The 22054-nt window shown below is 39.5% G+C and overlaps 1 protein-coding gene across 1 annotated transcript in view; it reads left to right on the top strand.

The window, feature by feature from the left end:
- pth1r (parathyroid hormone 1 receptor) overlaps positions 1-22054 on the top strand; it is a 114950-nt gene that overhangs the window by 65999 nt on the left and 26897 nt on the right. The window contains exons 3-7 of the mRNA XM_072570062.1: positions 2250-2360; positions 5498-5622; positions 13639-13733; positions 18890-19079; positions 20793-20946. Of these exons, the coding sequence (XP_072426163.1) occupies positions 2250-2360; positions 5498-5622; positions 13639-13733; positions 18890-19079; positions 20793-20946 (675 nt within the window). The remainder of the gene's footprint in view (positions 1-2249; positions 2361-5497; positions 5623-13638; positions 13734-18889; positions 19080-20792; positions 20947-22054) is intronic.

Below are 22054 nucleotides of genomic sequence, written 5' to 3'. Positions count from 1 at the left end.
CAATATAATTGCCCAGTTATTACCATTGAAGTTTTCCTCCTCATAGTCTTCATGCATGAATATCATGTTGTAAATTGGTCTGATTATTGTTCTGTTCCTTTGCAGTGTAGCACCATGATCAATACTGACTTTTGGGCTGCTTGAATATTCTAAAAAAACTTGCTGGTATCCAAGCACTCATATTTGTATTTCTGACTCCCACTCTCTGCCCAGTATATAGCTGTGGTAGCCCCCTATCTTCTTACTAGCTTTATCTCTTTCATTCTTATCTATCTTTGACAATGAATGCCATGGGTCTCAGAATGTTCATGGAATTGGTTGCTGAGCAAAATCACCCAATCTTGCTGTCCTGGTATAAGCTATGCCAGGAATGGTAATCCCTTCTCATGAAAATTCAACAATGCAATGTGAAAATCCTGTTTTGTTCTTGACGTTTGATCATTGTTTTGATAGTGTGTACCATTTACCCAGCGTGAGCTTGGACAACAGGATAACCATGTGAGATGGATCCCACTCCAAATGGCACACATCCTGTATTGGTTTGTCAGTGAACTGCAGTCATTATCAGATATGCTCTGTTTGGGACACCAAATAAATTGAAAATAACATTCAGCATGCCAGTGATAGGTCTGCTCATTGTGTTACTAACTTGATGAACAATAGAAAATTTAGATAGGCAAGCTGTCACAAGGATAGATCTTCCAGTGCACTGTGAGTAGGTCTGTTGCTATTTTCATCCAATGCAGGGCATCATTATGGGGGATTGAGTTGAGAGAGGATCAGGCAGGATGTGCCAAGGTTGGTTGGGGCCAGGTCAAGAGGGTTTCCAGTTGGGTTGGGATGGGATGTGTTGGATTGAGTTATACTCAGACAGACAGATTGTTAGTCAGTACAAGAATCAAGGTTTATGGAGAAAATGCAAGAGAGCGAAGTTGAGATTTTCATGATCTCATTAAATGACAGAGTGGACTCAATGGGCCAAATGACCAACATCTGCTCCTATATCTTATGATCTTATACATATCTTGGACCACTTGAGAATGAGGATGTTCAGAAGGTGTTGGATGAAATTGGATGTTAGGGCAGAGGGTTTTCAGGTTGAGGGCTTCCTAGTGTCTGCACTTGTCAGATTGGGTAGGGTGCTGCATTGGGTTAGAAGGGGGATGTCTGAGGGATTCCTGATGTGTCATTGGGGAATTGTGGGGAGGAGGGTCAGCAAGTTAGAACAGGTTTTAATTGCTCCTATCTCTCTTGGGTAACTATTTAGTCAATTGAGGTAGAACACCTCATAGTTTGAGTCTAACTCAAGAGTCAGAGACATTTTTGAAGGGTCCCACATGATGAATAATTATCTGTCAGATATTTAATCTTCTCAGGCATTTCAGGCAGTCAGTGCATCAGGATCTCCTTCCAAGTGGTCCATGACATATCTTTAAGCATATCTTTCATATAGTTGAAACAACTATCTTCCAATCAGAAAACCTGGGTCAGGGAATTTGTTTATAAATGTACAGACTAGCCCATGCAATATTCAAGAGGTTAAAATCAATCACCATCACAGATAGTTAACTCTGGAGGTCAGGAACTAAGGCCTCTGATTTCTTACAATATTCAAACCCATCAAACTATTTAGAACTCTGGAAGTGTGTTTATGATTAATTATATGAGACAAACTTGATGTTATTATACCAATGCATCCATGGTTCATTTGGCTAGTGCAAGTATCTTACTACATAAGAGCTGTCATGGTTCTGCAGACTATTTCTCCCTTCTCCTGCAAGTTATTAGCAACTCTATCTGGTTTATTAATGTCTGACATTTCCACACACATCGTTGACTGATTTTGTCAGAAGAACCCTTCACTTCCTTGTCTTTTTTACATTTTCAAAATTCATCCTCTCAACATTTCCCCCAGATAACCAAGTATCTGTACAAATTCCAAGTTGTCCTATTTATTTTGAGGAAGGATCACCGGACCTGAAATGTTAACTTTGATTTCTCTTCACAGATGCTGCCAGACCTGCTGAGCTTTTCAAGCAACTTCTGTTTTTGTTTCTAAATATTTTTAGCTTGATATGTCTGTGTTGTCCATAATGCGGTTTAATCTGACTTAATTCGTATTATCATCATGGCCTACTTTACCTACACGATACTGACTGTTCTACCTAATTTATTCATTCTTACAAGTCATATTTAATGCACTGTATCTTTTCAAAAACTCAGATTATGCACTTTTTTTTCCCCCACAGAAGGGTACTGTGCTCCCCAGTGGGATGGGATCCTTTGCTGGCCAGAAGGACCACCAGGGAAATTGGTGTCAATGCAGTGCCCAGATTATATATATGATTTCAACCACCAAGGTCAGAGGCTGGCATTTGATGCTCACTACAAGCACAGTGTTTTAGAATGTATATTTCAGACTTAAGTTGCAAGAATTCATGAATATTTGACCGTCTTTCACAGAAAGGATATAAAAAACATATATAATTATTTTAAATGTTGACTTCGAAAATGTAGCAAGTTAAAAAAGGAGATCTTTTAAAAAAAGTGTTAGTTTGTTAAGCTGCCAGTGATGAAAACTTAGAAGTTATTTTCTCATTTCTCGTAAATAATTTGTAGCTTTTTATATGTCTGATGAGTCAGTATGTTGGAGGGATTTGATGTCTTTCTGACAGTTAGACATTTTCATGAAGTACCTTAGCCATTACATTTTGAAACATAAAATAGTTAAGGCATAAAATGAGTTCATTCAGCTTTTTGTTTTTGTGCCAACTGTGTCTATAACAGCAACTCATTTGGTTTCACTTACCCTCCTTTTCCAAGTAGCTTTGCACATCTTTCTCTTCAGAAAATTCCATTCACATTATTCCATTGTCTTTTTGAAAGCAAGAATTGAATCTGCCTTGACCACAATCTTGGCAGTGTATTTCAGATTTTAAACACTTGATGACTTAAAAACATTTTTCTCAATTGTTTCTCTTGCCAATCACCTTGAACCAGTCACTTATTAAACCTTGCACCAACAGGAAGAATGTCTCCAATCTTACTCTGTCTAGACCTATCATAACTTTGGACAACATAACAAAATCTCCTCTTAATCCTCTTTTAGCCAATTTCTCTATCTATCCATGTAAAGACAGTTCTCATCCCTAAAAACATTCTTGCAGCCTTTCTAATACCTTTACATCGTTCTTGAAGGTGGACTCCATGGCCAGAAATTAGTGCTACATCAGGGTCCCCCTCCACTACTTGGAGTATCAGTGGGAGTTTGGCATCTATTCCATGTGGCAGGCCTAATGCTGTTTAAGTGCCTTCCAGTATTTAAGTCACCTTGTAGGATGGAAATCTTGCCTTAGAGAGCCATTGGCTTGCATTGGGAGCTGTGTCTGCTGCCAGAGAATCTCCACTGGAACCCCGGCCTCAAGTGAAAGAGAGTGAGATGTCACAAGGAGGGGTTGCATTGCAAATGGTTAAAGGTCAAGTCATTATAGTCTGCTGTCTCATTAGAGAGTGACAAAACTGATGGCAATTTAACTTAAGGGTCACCATACCTCAGGCAAGGGGAGGCATTGAGGAGAGTCCTTCATTATAACCTCAGTCAGTGGAGGGGATTGAACCCATACTGTTGGTATCATACTACTTCACATACCAACCATCCATTCAGCCAACTAAGCTAAACCAACCTATCAGTTAAAGGTAAGGACAGAAGAGTGAATCAGAGCTTCCCACCTCCTCACTACCCCTGTTCTGCCTTTCCAATGGCTATGTGTCTCAATCTGGTACTGAGTGCCTGCAATGAGGAAACTCCTCCTACACGGTTACCAACAGAGTTAGTGGACAGTCATGTCAGTCTCATTAAATCCCTGAACTATCAGTGAAATTCTGTTCAGCCCAAATAGCTTATTAATGAGCTTAATTAACATTTCATTGCTGAAGATTAGAATTCCTGCATCAATGCCTTGCTTGCCCAATTTAATTGGGGCTAGTTTTCTCAATGCCTAGAATCTGATGTGATGTCACTTGCCTGAATCTCTCTCCCCTTCAACCTCTGCATTCGTGGCTACTCTGGCAGGCTCCATTAAATTATGCTGAATCCTACAATTGATACTCAACTAATGTTTTTTGCAGGCTTATAATAACATCTTTGCTCTTGTACCCTGTTACTAAAGCCTAGAATCTTGCATTCTCTGCTAACCATTCCTCTCGATTTGACCTGCAATCTTCGATGATTTGTGCAGCGTTTCTGTAATGCTACCCTTTATTTTATGTTGTCTCTTTTCGTTCTTTCAAAATGAATCACTTCATACTTCTCTACATTAAATTTCATCTGCCACTTGTCTGGCACATTCTATTAGCATGTTTATGTTCTCATGAGGTTTATCAGTATCCTCCTAAAACTTCCAAAGTTTCTGTCATTCATAAATTTTGAATTTGTGCATGTGTACACCTCAGTCTAGATCATATATAAAAATCAGAAAAAACAAGGGGAACATGATTATACCCTTCCTTCAGTTTGATAAAGAACCATTCACAATTACTCAGTGTCACTCAGCCAGTTTCATATTAATGTCACTGTCTAGGTCAGCATTATGTACTCACCCCAAGTTATCCTTTCGAAGTTGTGGGTAAATGCATTCTTGGAACTGCTTGAAAGGAAAACTACACTTTGGGCTATTTTAATTTGAGGTGTGCAAGTGAGATTAATTCTCACTATAAGATTTAGGGGATCCCTACAGTGCAGAAAGAGGCCATTTGGTCTATTGAGTCTACACTAAAGAGCATTCCACCCAGACCCAAATCCCACCCTATCCCAGAAATCATGCATTTCCCATGACTAATCCACCTGAGTTGAACATCCTTGAACATTACAAGGCAATTTAGAATGACCAAATCCCCTTACCTGCAGGTATTTAGACCATAGGAGGAAACCAGACCATCCAGAGGAAACCCATGCAGACGTGGGGAGAACATGCAAAATCTGCAGTGTTATCCTAGGCTCGGATCAAACCCAGGACCACTTTGAAGTAGCAATGCTAACCACTAAACCACCATGCCACTCAGTATTCTTACCTATTGTAGATTTTCTGACAAACTGCATTGCATTTTGGAAATAGGTTTTAATGAATTATTTGACTTTTAGAAGCTTATATCTAGCAGGCTATGACTATTTTTTTCAAATGTCTTCTAAAACCCTGCCCCAGACCTTCCCTTTAATTAGACAGCCATTTGTTCCCCCTCTCTGCTCCTCCTCTTCAATGTCCACTTCATTTCTGTCGGCACCTTTGTTCTTTGAGAGACACTATTGTTAGGCTTGGGACCAAATCCTGGACAACAAATGCTGAATTTTCACTCAGAGTATCTATCTTCAGTTTTTAGTCATTTTCAGGAAAAAGAGCATTCCTCAACTTGAATTATGTCATGGAAGTCTCTCTTATTATGTGAGCAGGTGAAGGGTGAAGCTGCACTCAACACTAACTTCCTGTGTGTTTTCTGGCAGGCCATGCTTATCGACAATGTAATGTGAATGGGAGCTGGGAGCTTGTGCCAAGCAATAACCGAACATGGGCAAATTACACAGAATGTGCCAGGTACCTTGCACATATGAACCAGGTTGCAGAAAAGGTGACTTTACCCCATGAATCATTTTTATTACAATGTTCTATTTCTATATTGTCACAGAATATTTGTGGCGACTGTGGTTGTAGTAGCAACATCCATAAACAGCAATAAGATAAACAAATGGGTTACCTTTTTGTGAGGACTTGGAAACTTGAAAAGGGTTCAGAAAAGATTTACAAGGATGTTACCAAGGTTGGAGGATTTGAGCTATAGGGAGAGGCTGAACAGGCTGGGGCTGTTTTCCCTGGAGTGTCGGAGGCTGAGGAGTGACCTTATAGAGGTTTAGAAAATGATGAGGGGCATGGATAGGATAAATAGACAAAGTGTTTTCCTTGGGGTTGGGGAGTCCAGAACTAGAGGGCATAGGTTTAGAGTGAGAGGTGAAAGATATATAAGAGACCTAAGGGGCATCTTTTTCACACAGAGGGTGGTACGTGTATGGAATGAGCTGCTAGAGGAAGTGGTGGAGGCTGGTCCAATTGCGACATTTAAGAGGCATTTGGATGGGTATATGAATATATGAGGCATTTGGAGGGATATGGGCCGATGCTGGCAGGTGGGATTAGATTTGGTTGGGATATCTGGTCAGCATGGATGAGTTGGACCGAAGAGTCTGTTTCCATGCTGTATATCTCTAGTACTCTATGATATCCTCAAACCATACAATGGGACTTTCACCTTCCCACCCAGCATTGGATTAGCGTCTCATTCATACATCTTTAATAGTCTTTGTGGGCTTTTCTAGTCTAATAAAACATATCAGACTGCTATTCGCTGGAAAGTTGTTCAGAGGTAAGGCCTGCTGTGTACCAAAGTGACTGCACTTTCTACACAGGATGACATGCAGCTGTGATGAATTAAGATAGACTAAAATCCCCATAGTGTGGAAACAGCCCTTCAGCCCATCAAGACTATACCGACACTCCAAAGGCTAACCCACCCAGACCCCTACATTTAACCCCTGACTAATGCACCCAACCTACACATCCCTGAACACCATGGACAACTTAGCATGGCCAATTCACCTAACCTACACATCCTTGAATTGTGGGAGGAAACTGGAACGCCCAGAGGAAACCCACACAGAGAGGGGGAGAATGTGCAAATTCCACCCCTGAGGCTGGAATCGAACCTAAGTCCCTGGTGGTGTGAGGCAGCAGTGATAACCACTGTGCCACCCTGAAGGGCTATTGAGACTAAGTTGGTGAACAAATATCAGAAGCAGCAAGATGATGCCTCACTCTGCAAGTAGTTAGTGTACGGAATGTACTGTCTAGAGGTGTGGTGGTTCATTTGAGACAATCAAGAGGACATTGGATGGTTATGTGGATAAGAAAAATGTGCAAGGACATGGAGGAAAAGCAAGAGATTGGAACTACATGAGCTTCTCATTTAATGAGCTGGTGCCGTCATAATGGGCCAAATGGCCTCCTCCTACATCATAACACTTCTGTGATTCTGTGATGTTTTAGAGAGATGATTAGGGTTGAAAAGGTTGAATTAAATCGGCTGAAGGGCCCTGTACAGTTGAATTAATCTTGTGATCTCATAAGTTATGCAGTTAATATTTTTGCTGAGTCTTTCATTCTGTTAAAGTTGCTTCAAGCCTCCGATCTTAATGTCTGAAAGTTGGACATACAACACCATTCTTTCATTATTTCTGAGTCAAGGTTTGAACAGTATTAAACCTAATGACATTAGCAAAGTATCTCAATTACATGGAATGCAGCAGGTCCAAGAGAAAGTCCACTATCATCAGTCAGATAGCCTAGCAACTTCTATTCATCCACAAGACCCAGCATTTTATGAAATCTGATTGTAGAACCACTTTTTCTCCAATCCAATTCTCCAAGCTGTGGCTACTTTAAATTTTGACGTGCAACAGTGTGAACAACATAGAGCCAAACAGAGCAGAAACATACTTTTCATCCAACATATATGTCTTAGTTCTTTGCTCCACTAATTCAAATTTTCTCATCCTTGGAAATATTCTCACTACTTTATCCCAAAATTTGCAACCTCATACTTAGTTAAATTGAACCTGTCATGTTTATTCCTATTTTAATAAACTGCCTGTCATCCTGAGGTCTTTCACAGTACTCTTCACTAACCCTAATTTAGTGCTTTATCTGTATCTAATCGAGTGTTACATTTCTTCTGATACCGTGAACACTTGTGATGTCTTATGAAAGCTTTGTGAAAATTTACCAACACTACGTCTGTTTTAACCACTTTTTGATGTATAACACCTGCATTAATTTGTAATACACAACTTGGTGTTTTGATGTGCTGGTTGTCCTTGGTAAGCAAATTGATTCAGAAATGCTGACTAATTTGATATCAAGTATAGATTCTAATAGTTTACCTACAGCTGAGTTTGGTCTGTCTTTGCCTAATCTATCTCTTTTGAATAAATGCTATATCAAAGATGCTTTCGTATCCTAATGTATAAATTTCAGGCAGATTGAAGAATTGCAATAAAAATCCCTGCTATCTCCACCTTCACAGCTATCAACCATTTTGAATCCATGGAACCAGGGTGCAATAAAATCCATCCTGAGTTACTGTATTCATTTCAGGACCAATTCCTTTTTATACTCCTCTTTAGAAACTGTTCATGTCCTCCAGTACATCTAATGTCCACTTGCACCATCATTTCTTAAAAGTATTGGTAAATATTTACTTACTTTCTCTACCATGCCTTCATCCTTCAAAATACACTACATCCTCTGGCCCCATTGTTTACTCTCAAGGTAAATTTTTAAACTTTGAGCCCTTGCAAAAACCTTTATTATTCAATTTGATATTATTTACTGATTCTTTATAATACTCCTTAAGGTCCTTTTATTTCCTTTCAGTACTTTATTTTTGTGATGTAGATGTTGCTGGCAAGACTGATATTCACTGCCTATACCTATCATCCTCAAGAAAATGATAGTGAACTTTCTCGTGGACCTGTTGTCAAACCTTGACTCGGCTAATGATGAAAGAATGACGTAGTGTGTCTAAGTTACCTTCCAGACATGCAAACTCAACAATCTAGAAATAAAAGGAAAGGCAATGCACGGGAACACCACCACCTGCAAGCTTAGAGGGGAACTAAGCCACACACCATCCTGACTCAGGACTGTATCACCATTCATTCACTGCCACTGGGTCTAAATATTGGATCTCCCTCCCTGATAGCACTGTGAGTGTACTACACCTCATGAATACTGTGATTAAAAAAAAAGGCTCACCATCACTCTCTCAATGATAATTAAAGATGGGCAACAAATGATGACCTAGTCAACGGCATTTCCATTCTAGTTGTGGAAGGTTGAATAAAAAGATTCGTCTCATTGTGACTTTTGAAAATTCAGAGATAAGGATGTTTCTGCTGCTCTTTTCTTTCACTCTTGTCTACACTTTCTATGCTTCTCATAATTTTCGGTATATGTTGATGGTTCTAACTTTATCATATTTCTTTAACATTGAACAGTACAGAAGTAAGCAATGTTGAAAAAAGGTTAGGGTTTTATCTTGTGTTCACCAGTTTGCAAGAACTCCAATTCGAGAGGAAAACTGACAATTATATTCCATGAGAGGAAAGTACTTATTGTTTGGAATGTGGGTTCTGACTCTGATATATGTTTTAATTCAACAAAAGGATGGCAGTCATTTTGTGGGTTCAAATCTCAGGATGATATCCTGACAAATCAGAGTCAAGCTGTGTTATTTAAAACTTAAACAAAGTCTGACAGTTAACTGTCAATCATCATTAATTGGTGCATTCTTCTGTACCAATCATAGTCCACTTGTCAAACAATCAATACGCTCCTCTTATGAGGTATAAATGTTGTTTCTCCCCTTGATTTGTTATTCTGTGAATTGTCCTAATGAACATGAGACAAAAATCTTTGAGAAAATGTAGTTATTCAGCAGTAATTGGCTGGTGAAAGTAGCAGCTCTTGGGTTTACCTTCAGCATGTCAGATCTGGGAAATATCCAATTGGATTAATGTGAAATTTAAGAGATGTGAAGTTCTTATTCTATGAGCCAATTCATAGGCACAAGAGCATGTGAGCCTCAGACTATGGTCTGTATTGACACCATTAAGATGTGAATCTCAAGTTAGGTAATCTCCTGAGTTACCAAATATGTTGACATGAGAAAACTTCCAATGTAATATTTCTGGTTGAAGGGTAAGGGTCATTTGGTGCTGGGCCTGCTCCTCAGGTGGCAGTTTGGTGGTTTGATAGAAGTGAGTTTGTGCAGAGGCAGGATGTTTAAGAAGCCTGTTTTCATTCTTTGAGACAAAAGCTAATAGAGTGTAACAAAAAGAAATAAGGAGGGAGAAGATTAAGTATGAGGGAAAGCTAGCCAGTAATATAAAGGAAGACTGTAAGAGTTTCTTTAGATATATAAAGGGCAAAAGTGGGCATTGGACCACTCGAAATGACGTTGGAGAGGTAATAGTAGGGATCCAGGAAATGGCTGAGGAACTGAATAACTGATATTCCGCATCAATCTTCACAGTGGAAGACATGGGTAAAAATTCAAGAGAGTGAGGGGGCAGAGCTGCGCTATTACCAAGGAGAAGTGGCTAGAAAAACTGAATGGCCTGAAGGTGAATAAATCACCTGGACCAGATGGATTACACCCCAGAGTTCTAAGGTAGATACCTAAAGAAATAATGGAGGTGTTAGTGGTGATCTTTCAGGAATTGCTAGAATCAGGAAGGGTCACAGAAGATTGGAAAATTGCTAATGTGACACCCCAGTTTAAAAAGGGTGTAAGGCAAAAGACGGCTAATTACAGACTGATTAGCGTAACCTCAGTCGTGGATAAGATCTTAGAATCCATTATGAAGGGTGAGAATTCTGAATACTTGGAAGTGTATGGTAAAATAAGGCAAAGTCAGCATGGTTTCAATGAGGGAAGGTCATGCTTGACAAATCTACTAGAATTCTTTGAAGAAACAATGAACAGGTTACACCAAGGAGAGTTAATCGATGTTATCAACCTGGACTTCAAGAAGGCCTTTGACAAGGTGCTGTACAGGAGGCTACTGAGTAAGATAAGTGCCCATGCTGTCAAATGCAAAGTGCTGGCATCGATAGAAGCCTGACTGACTGGCAGAAAACACAGAGTGGGGATAAAAGAGTCCTTCTCAGGATGGCAGCCAGTGATGAGTGGTGTTCCCCAAAGTTCATTGTTGGTACCACAACTTTTCACTTTATACATTAACAATCGAGATGAAGAAACTGAGGGCATTCTGGCTAAGTTTGCAGATACAAAAATAGGTAGAGGGATGGGTAGCATAGAGGAGGTGAGAAGGCTGCAGAAGGATTTGGATAGGTTAGGAGAGTGGGCAAAGAAATTTCAGGTGGAGTAGAACGTGGGAAAGTGTGAGGTCAGGCACTTTGGTAGGAAGAATAGAGACATGGACTATTTTCTAAATGGGGAGAAAATTCAGAAATCTGAAGTATAAAGAGACTTGGGAGTTCTAGCCCAGGATTCTGTCAAGGTAAACTTGCAGGTTGAGTCAATAGTTACGAAGACAAATGCAATGATGGTATTTATTTTGAGAAGACTTGAATATAAAAATAAGGATGTAGTTCTGAGACACTATAAGGCTCTGGTCGGGCCACTTTTGAGTATGGGGCACAGATCTGGTCCCCATATCTAAGGAAGGATTTACTGGCCCTGGAGCTTGTTCAGAAGAGTTTCATGAGAATGGTCCCAGAAATGAAAAGCTTAACATATGTTGCATGTTTGACAACTCTGGGCTTATAGTCGATGGAGTTTAGAAGGATGAGGGAGGATCTAATTGAAACATACAGAATGCTGAATGGCCTGGACAGAGTAGATATTGAGAAGATGTTTCTATTTATAAGAGAGACTAGGAGCTGAGAGTAAAGGGAAGACCTTTTGAAATGGAGATAAGGAGAAACTTCTTCAGCCATAGAGAATAGTGAATCTATGGAATTAATTGCCACAGAAGACTGTAGAGGCCAGTCATTGAGTATATTTAAGACTGAATTTAAGGGGATCAAGGGTTATGGGGAGAAAGCGGGAGAATGGGATTGAGAAATGTATCAGCCATGACTGAATGGCAGAGCAGACTCGAGGGACTGAATGGCCTAATTTCTGGTCTTACGGTCTTGCAAACTTCATAAAGCAAAATATGTCTCATTAAATCTCTCATTAAATAGTCAATCTGTTGGAAATCGAATTTGTATTTGATAATTACTTCAAAGGTAGTTAATCTTTGTTTAGTGTCTCAATGCTATGAAATAAAATGTGATCTCATCTTTTTCCCCAAGATGAAATGAGCTTCTGAAATTCAGTCAAGCATTCTTAATGAGTATATTTGCTAGAATAACACTTGGCGAATGGCAACAATGAAGTGTATTGAAACTGCAGTAACAGATTTTCTTGTCTCCATTACACTAGATTGTCTATCCGTCAATGTATTCCAGCATAGGGTCTCTTTTAAAGCATAACTAATACCTGAAGCCTGTTTCTTAATTATTTAAGTTGAAATAATGTAAATAATTTTAAATAAAGGTCATGACCATTTAAACAAACCTTTTCTACCTTCATGAAACTAAGAGAAAGAAAGGAGAGAAAAAAGTAAGAAAGAACAAAACGAAGAAGACAAGACTGCTACTTACATTGTGATCATATTAACTTCAGGACTCCTTGAAGCATTTGACAGCCAATTATTTCCTTGAAGTGTAATTCATTTTTGTAATATAAAAAATGGAGTTCATTCAGATGCATGATAGCACTGTGATCCATAAACTAAAAATCAAAGAGTCAGTTCAAAATCCAATATATAATGTGAGATCTAGAATTGTAAATCTAAGTGTTTATTCAAAGTTCTGCAAATATTGTACCATGAAATCTGGAGTTACAGACCTGGCAGAGATTTAAATATTTGGAAAGAGATAGGTAATGTACATTATAAACACTGAACTGGAAAGGAATACACTGTATATATTGTTGCACAACACTTGTTGATTTAATGTCTTGCATTATTGAGTATTTTATAATGCCAGCTGCTTCATGGTTTTATCTACAATGATAAATGCAAATTAATGTCTAAGTGACTGTAGTGTTGAAATAAAACTTTGAAGCTATTCCTTCCTCTCCACACATTCCATTCATAGGGTGTACTGTCAGTTGGTCAGCTTAGGGGATCTTGGTGTAGTGATAATGTTACTGGACTAGTAACCGGGAAGCCCAGGATAATTTTCCAGGTGCATAGATACAAATCCCACCAAAGCAGTTAGTTAAATTAAAAAATCAATGAATAAATCCAGAACATAAAACTTGTCTCAGCAATAATGATTACAAAGCTACACATTATAAACCTATTTTGTTCGCTAATGCCCTTTACGGGCTATTTCACCTGGTCTGGTCTACAAGTGTCTCCTGATTAACAGTCATATAATTGACTCCTAACTGCCCTCCAGCAACATGCTGAATTCAAAGACTTTGAGTGAAGGGAAAATAATTGCTGGCCTTACCAGTGACATCCACGTCCCATGAAAGGATGCTGTCTGCTTGTTTGTGACTTTTAAAGCAACATATGACATCTTATTACTTGCTGCAAAGTCCTGTGTATACTGTGAGATTTGGGATTATAAATCCAGAAGTTCATTCACACTGTTGTACATATGATAAGGCCTGGGATTGTAAATCAAGGAGTGATTAGAGATGCAGAAAAAGCAACAAATGACGCAGCAATATATATTTTTTTGCAATGTATGCATTCATTCTCTATGTTGAAAAAAATCATGGCACTACAACCATGGCACTACAGTCTGTGATGGTCAGGACAAACTCATATCTATCCCAGGGATTTAAAGATTGTTCTTCAGTAATACCAGCCCACACACATTCCACTCATAGCATAAAACTGCCATTTCTCCTATTATTGTGATGTGTATTGACAGCAGCTCTCTGCATTACTTATGACTTGTGGCTATTGTTAACCACAATCTATGACATCTCATTACTTTCTTTCAGGACATCTTTGATCGTCTGTACCTCATCTACACCGTGGGATACTCTATTTCCTTATGCTCATTAACTGTGGCAGTTATTATCCTGGGCTACTTCAGGTAAAGAGTATCATCTGATTCATGTACAGAATTAATCAGGTCTCATTTGATTTAAAAAAGGGACTGCAGTGGAAGGGAAGGGCTTAACATCATTAGGGGCTGGTCCATGCCCATGCTGTATCTACTTTCTCTATGTTTCATGGAAAGTTTTAAGGTGCTGAAGCTACTCAAAATAAAAGTATAACTACCAGAGAGCCATGTAGATAGTGTTATGACACTTAATACCTTATAGCTTCATGCCTTCAATAGAAAGCTAGACTGGTTCTTAGCTGAGATAACATGACAAAATAAATTAACTGATTAAGAGACTTTGCACTGTTGGTCAGCAATGTCCTGGTTTATCTTTCATTGTCTGAGAACTTAGATAAGAATTTCTAGAATTGTTTTTCCTTTAAAGTGTTGCGGCTTTTTCAGGTTTTTTTTTGCCTCGCCCATGACCTGGCTGTTGTGACAGGATGAAGTGCACCTTTAAGGGGGTGTATTTTAAATTGCTGTCAGTCATGACATGCCTTGATGATATTCGTGATGTAATTTCTATGTGGTTTGAAGCAACAGTGATTGAGATCAAAATATGCCCATCAGCCGCTCAGTAAATCACACAAAAACAGGAATTACTGGAGAAACACAGCAGATCTGGCAGCATCTGTGGAGAGAAAGCAGAATCGATGTTTCGAGTCCAGTGAACCTTCTTCAGAAAGTTGCACCATGAATCACTGGAGTGTTTGCATTGGAACAGCGGGACAGACAGTGGCCCACTCTGTGAACTGCGATGATTAGCAATTCCTGGCACTGACTAAACCATGTCCAGATGGCCTGATTGAGGTGTGATGCTGCCCTTGACTGAATGTGGTGATATCCCCTGATTGATTGCAGCTGAAAATGTGTTGCTGGAAAAGCGCAGCAGGTCAGGCAGCATCCAAGGAGCAGGAGAATCCTGAAGAAGGTCTCATGCCCGAAACGTCGATTCTCCTGCTCCTTGGATGCTGCCTGACCTGCTGCGCTTTTCCAGCAGCACATTTTCAGCTCTGATCTCCAGCATCTGCAGTCCTCACTTTCTCCTGATTGATTGCAGCCTCCATTGACTTGACTGAGGATTACTCCCCTTATTTGATGACACATGGCCACTTGGCTGAAGTACATGATGCACTTGCTGTGTAAGCTGTTGGCAAGTTCTAAAGGTGCGATGTTGATGTGTTAGACAGTACCATGTCCACCCATTTGACTGATCACTGCTGACAACCATGACAAGCTGCCTGGCTTTGTGTCTGTGCTAAAAGGCAAGGCAAGACAGAAGTACTGTGAGTTCTGAATGAGGATGCAAAGTGTAAAAAGGCAAGAAAGACATAAAATGTATGTGTGCGAAGGAAGCAAGCAAAGAGCCTGAAGTGTAATTTATTCAATTATAAGGGAAGGGTGACTGCTTCTGTGTGTAAATAGAAATCTGGAGAAGCCAGGAGTTGCCAGGTACCTGCTCTGACTGTCATGTCAGGAATTGTCACTGTCTAGTTTCTCTCTGCTATGTAGGAGAATTGCATTTAGTGAAGTGAGAGTAAGTAATTATGAGATGTTAATGCATGCAAACTTACCTCTTACTGTTCAACCATGGGAAATCGGCCTTTTTCTTCTCAATGACCTCATTTTTCTCATCTCACTACAGTCTCTGATCCATCTGTGAGGGAATTGGGACAGGTGGATTAAGTGATTAAGAAACATATGGCATACTTTTCTTTATTTGTTGAGGCATAGAGTTTAGGAGCAGGGGTGTGATGAAGGTGCTGTAGAAATATTTGTTAGGCCACAGTTAGAGTAGTGTGTGTGGTGGAATCCACATTACAGGAGGGGTGTGGTTGCACTGGAGGGTGCAGACGAGATTGACCAGGACATTGTCTGGGCTGGAAAGTTTTAGTTGTGAAGAGAGATTGGACAATCAGAACTTATTTTTCTTAAACCAGAAGAGATTGAGGGGGAACATGATTAAGATAGATAAAATTATGAGGGACAAAGATAAAGTAGACAGGAAGAAACCTTTCTCCTTGATGGAGGAACCAATGACCGGGGCATAGATTTAAGCTAATGGGCAAAAGGTTTAGAGAAGATGTGAGGTAAATGTTTTTCATCCAGAGGGGGGTGGAAATCTGAACCACTGCCTGTAAGGCAAAAACCCTCAGGACACTTAAGAAGTATTTAGGTTTGCACTTGTGATGTCAAGGCATACAAGACTATGAGCCAAATGCTGGGAAATGGAATTAGAATAGTGAGGTGACTGGTGAAGACACAATGGGCCAAAGGATCTTTCTCTGTGCTGTAGACCTCCATCACTCAATAACTCACCATTGCTGATGTCATCCAGGTATTGGGAAAATTCAAAGCTATGTTTTAGTTTAGACAGGGGGTGAGCTACAGCTGGGGCAGGTACCTGTAAGAATTACTGAAGTCAGAATACTGTTTTTATTTCTAAAGGAAACACTTGCATTTGAGTGAGAGAATATCACTGTGATCACATTCCATAGCACTTCACAGTCAATGAGTTACTTTGCATGGCAGCTCTTTAGTTCTAGAGACAAACGTGGCAGCAGAAACAGAAAATGAGATGAATAATTATTTAATCTGGGTTGTTTTATTTTTCATGGCGATCTTTGATGGAGTTAGTGTTAGCTGTCATAATAACTTTGTTCCTCTTTCAACAGTGCCATTTCCATTTATGTCTTATGCGGAAAGACTGAGACTTGGGTCTATTCTCATTGGAAAGAAGAAGGCTAAGAGGAGATTTGATAGAGACATACAAAGTTATCAGAGGATTAAATAGGGTAGACAGCGAAAGACTTTTTCCTAGGATGATGACGTCAGCTTGTACAAGAGGGCATAACTACAAATTGGGGGGTGATAGATTTAAGACAGATGTCAGAGGCAGGTTCTTTACGTAGAGAGTGGTAAGGGCATTGAATGCCTTACTTGCTAATGTAGTCAACGCAGCCACATTAGGGAGATTTAAACAATTCTTAGATAAGCACATGGATGATTTTGGGATAGTGTAGGGGGACGAACTGAGAATAGTTCACAGGTCGGTGCAACATCGAGGGCCGAAGGGCCTGTTCTGCTGTTCTATGTTCTACGAAACACTGTAGGTTTGGTAGCTCACCTGGGAGATGGTGCTGCTCACACTCCAGCACTCCTTCATGAAGTATCAACCTAGACTGAGTGCTCATATCCTGAAACAAGAAGCAACTTTTTAATTTAGAGACAAGACTGCAATCCAAGGAATACTGTATTATGTACAGTGCCTTTCATGACCTTAGAACTTCTTAAGCATTTTACAGTTACTTGATTAGGTCTGTTAGCCAAATTGTGCACAGCAAATTCTCCTACACAAAAATGATCATAACTGGATAATCTTTTTCTTTTTGATTTTAATGAAGGACAGGTATTGATCATAATACTCACCAGCTCTTACTCAAAATACTGTAGTGTCATAGGATCTTTTACATTGGGCAGCAGACAGGGCCTGCATTTAAGATTCTGTCCAAAGGATGCAGCGCACCCTCTACTCCATTGGCCTGTCAATTTGATTTGGGCACTGAATTCCAGCATTGCGACTTAAACTCAAATGATCCTAACTCAGATGGGAAAATGCTAATAACTGGAGCCATGGTTTATATACCTTTTAAAGCCCAGACCAATCTTTGGTTGGGGGATAAATGCTAGCTAGGATGTTGGGCAGAACTGTCATGCTCTTCTTCAAAATAATACTATGGAATCATTTATTCTCATGTGACAGGACAGCCTAGGCATCATCAATTTCAGGTTTAATTCAAAAAGCAGAATCAGCACTTCATTAATGTAATAGAATCACAGAGTCATACAACACAGAAACAGACCCTTCAGCCCAATTCGTCCATACTGATGAGGTTTCCTAAACTGACCTAGTCCCATTTTCCTGGATTTGTCTCATATCCCTCAAAGCTCTTCCTTTTCCCGTACCTGTCCAGATGCCTTTTAAATGTTGTAATTGTTCCAGCCTCCATCACTTCCTCTGGCAGTTCATTCCATGTACACATCACCCTCTGGTGAAAAAGTTATCCCTCAGGTCCTTTTTAAATCTCTTCCCTCTCACTTTTAATCTATGTCATCTAGTTTTGGACCCCCCTACCCCTGGAGAAAAGACCTTGGCTGTCCACCTTATCTGTGCTCCTCATGATTTTATAAACCTCTATAAGGTTGACCCTTGGAATGTTCTTGCCTACATTCCAAGGCAAAAATGTCTCAGCCTATCCAGCCTCTCCTTATAACTCAAACTCACCAGTCTTTCTAGATTTTATTCTGAAGTCCCTAGATTGGGATTTGAACTTTTGGATATTTGGTATGACTAGCGCTTATTAATAGAATATAGTAATCAGGACCATACAAAACACAAACACTGTTGCCATGGAGTACAAAAATGAAATTATATTCCAATTATAGCATGTCATTTTGGTTTTGTGTAGTTGCTAGTTAACTGTAATGAAAATGAAGGTAAAGTTTCCATTGTTCTACCAGACCAAAGGACTGCTCACTCATTAGAGAGAGAGAGATAACTGGTGACTGTTTAACCTGAGGGTCACCATGCTTCAGGCAAGGGGAAAGGTTGAGATTCCTTCATGGTAATCTCAGCTGGTACAAGAATTGAACTCATGCTGTTAGCATTAGCTCTGCATTGCAGACCAGCTGTCTAACCAACTGAATTAACCTACTCCCAACCGTTGTGGAGATGAAAAGAAAAATACTTCATCTTGCATCTTGACCAATTTGATTAGGCAATTGTTAAACACAATAATTAATATTAGCTGGGTCTTTCTGCTCTCCTCACTTTGCTGTATTCTTGCTCCAGCAAGTAATTTGTATCTGTTGGCTCTGAAGAATTTTGTGACATCTTGCAGATATGAAATGTTCTACATTAATGCGAGCTACTTGCATACAAGGGAAGATATAAAGAATCTCCCAAAGGAGGCACTGATCAAGGAGATTGCTGTGTATGTAATCTTTATTTGTTGAGTCTGAACAGTATTTGTTGGTTTCTGCATGGTGATGGGGCAAGGCTAGGGTTAGGTTCCTGTAGATATTTGGTTCTGTGAGAGTGAGTTGACCCACCCTAACTCTTGATCTTCTTAATTACCTCACAGGCGCCTACACTGTACCAGGAACTACATACACATCCATCTTTTTGTGTCTTTCATGCTTCGAGCCATCAGTATCTTTGTGAAGGATGCAGTGCTGTACTCAGAGACAACATTCTTAAATCTGGAAAGTGTTGATCTGGAGGATCTGAAATCTATAACTGATGCTCCTCCATCCCAAGACAAGTCTCAGTATGTAAGTAACCCCCCTTTTGGTAAGGTACTGCTTACATTTAAACACTCAGTGCCTCTAATCCTTTTATTTTTGAATTCCACATTATATCTTATAAATTCTCATTCATGAATGGATAAGAAATAGGAGCAATAGACTATGTGGCACCTTGAGCCTGCTCCACTAGCCTGATTTGATAGCAATTATAACTATTTCTCTTCCTCTAAAACCTTATTTGTCAATTAAATATCTATCCAATTCAACCTTGAATATCTTTAGTGACTCTGCCTCCATTGTTCTAGGAGAGAATTCCAAACCCACTAGCTTTCTGAGGGAATAAATGTCTCCTCATTTCCATTTTACGTTGAAACTGAGTGCCATAGTTCTTTTCCCTTCTGTTCCGATAAAGTGGGAGAATTGGTGGTGCAAAGGTTCAACTCATCAATACTTTCCAATTCCTCATTCATAAATACTCTTTTGTTCCACAGTGATCATTAGGCTCCAGTTTCACACCTGTCTTTGGTTTCACATTCACAGTTACTGTCCAATTTCACAAGCACCATTTATATTTAGTGACCTATCAAGGTTAATTTGTTATGAATTAGTTTAGCTGCTACGGGCTAAAATGTGGTTGATGCTACCCTTGGATGTGATGGGTGGCAATCTGCCAGTTGCCATGAGGCATGCAGCACACCAACCCTGTACTGCTCCATACAAGATTATGGTGTTGATTTGAATGAGGCCTTTCTATCAGTTGCAGTAGGACAAACAGCATTTGACCATAAGATGTAGGAAAGGAAGTAGGCCATTTAGCCCACTGAGTTTGCTCCACCATTCAATGATATCATGATCCGATAACCCTGAACTCCAGTTTGAGGAGAAGCCACTGCAGATCTTCCAACATTCCCTTTTCGGACACCCAGGAACTGCTGCTTGTCCAGACACAGCACAAGCATGTGACGAGTGAGCTACATCACAGCATTGATAACGAAAGTCATATTTAAACCTGATACTCAGCCACAAAGACACATATTGACAATGCACATACCTTTGATATGAACATTCAAAACAGAATCAGAAATAGATCATTCAGATGTTCAGCTTGCTCTGCTCTTCAATAAGATCGTGGCTGATCTGGTTGTGTTTTGAATTCCACTATCTTCCCCTGATAAACATTGATTTCCTTATCTAACAAAAACCTGTCTGCCTGTGAAAAGCAATATCAATGACCATGCTTCTTGTGATAACTTACTGGTCAGGCTCACATCCTGTGAAAGCATTTTTAAAAACCTGAGCAGCCGCCAGAGTCTTTACAACAAGCTCCATGCAAATGAATTCCATGTAAATCAATCCTTCTAGAGTATAAAGACATTTTGGTTTTTCAGCAAGTCAGAATGTCAGATCATTGACCTAAATCATGTTTGCCATTGAGTAATTGTTATTATTTATATATAGTTTTCTTCATGAAATCTGGGCAGAATGTGTATGAAATGCAGAGGTAAGGATTGGGATTAAAGACAAATTTCTTTAGGAATGGGTCATCTTTTATTGGAGTGTCTTGAAATGTTTACATGAGGAAAGGGTGCGTGAATTGAAAAGTACCTCACATTGTTGACATCTTATTTGTGACTAGATTTGATGCTCTCACATCTTTATTATTCCTTGTCAAGGTTTTAGAGCTGTGTGTTAACTCTGGACTATAGTTGTGTTGATATGTTTCTCCTGACTGTCTTCCAGATTGGCTGCAAGGTGGCTGTTACCATTTTCCTTTACTTCTTGGCTACTAATTACTACTGGATCCTGGTGGAAGGCCTCTATCTCCATAGCCTCATCTTCATGACTTTTTTCTCTGACAAAAAGTATCTTTGGGGCTTCACCTTAATAGGCTGGGGTAAGATAACAATTAAAAACAATGTTTTCCTCTATCTGCTCTCTCCCTGTCTGCCTCATTTCATCTCTTTCACATCTATCACAAATAGTTTGGATATTTACTCTCTCACTATCTTTTAATTGATGTGTTTATTTTCATCAGCCTCTAGCTGTCCTTTTGCCTTTGATTCTCACTACATCTATTTATTGCTGTATCTCTATCTCTGTCTCCATTTCTATCGCTTTCTGTCTCTTATGTGTGTCCATGCTCTCTCCCCTCTTTATCTATCTTTTCCTCTCTCTCTCTCTCTTTCTCTTCTGCCTCCAATCTTTCTGTCTCACTGTAATGGTTAGCTAAATAGATTTGGCTTGTCATAGTTAGGCTCTAAATATCCCCAATGAATTCAGATACTACTTAATCCATTTCTCATGCAGCCATGATTTAAAATTGCCTGTAAAATGGGAATGGACTTGTGAGCAAGTGTGAACACTTGCTGTGGCTAACCATCCACTAAGCTGCCAGTGCTCAGAAGTGAAATGTGTGCAATGGTTAGTCAGGTTTCAGGTTATTCTGCTATAACGCTTGTTTCATTAACACAAATTTGTTATAACACGATTGAAGAACTGGGGACACTGTTTCTAAAGCGCAAAGTTTTAAAACGTGAAATAGTTATAACGTGATTCTGACCCCATTAGTTTAAATGGTGCTGCTGTTACGCAATTTTCTTATAACATGGGATTGCACAAGAATGGAACTACTGATGAAGGGCTTTTACCCGAAACATCGATTTCGAAGCTACTTGGATGCTGCCTGAACTGCTGTGCTCTTCCAGCACCACTAATCCAGAACAAGAATGGAACTACCACATTATAGCAGAACTGACTGTATTCCACACCAGACAAACAAAAACTATCTCACTCTTTCTCCATAGTTTAGTTTTGAAACCTAATTATGGAGAAAGGTTTCCATCCATCCAAAATCTACCTGACTAAAAATGAAGTCTGTCCATAAATGTTTTGACATACTTAAGATATTAGATTCGTGACCAAAGATTAACAGGGAGACATCAAATGAAAGTATGTCAAAATGTTCTTAAGCTGTGCATGGAAAGCTGAAATTTCCATAATGC

Source organism: Chiloscyllium punctatum, chromosome 5 (genome assembly GCF_047496795.1).
Source record: "Chiloscyllium punctatum isolate Juve2018m chromosome 5, sChiPun1.3, whole genome shotgun sequence".
Taxonomy (NCBI): Eukaryota; Metazoa; Chordata; class Chondrichthyes; order Orectolobiformes; family Hemiscylliidae; genus Chiloscyllium; species Chiloscyllium punctatum.
Note: the sequence above shows the minus strand (reverse complement) of the source record. Positions and strands in the feature narration are given on the sequence as shown.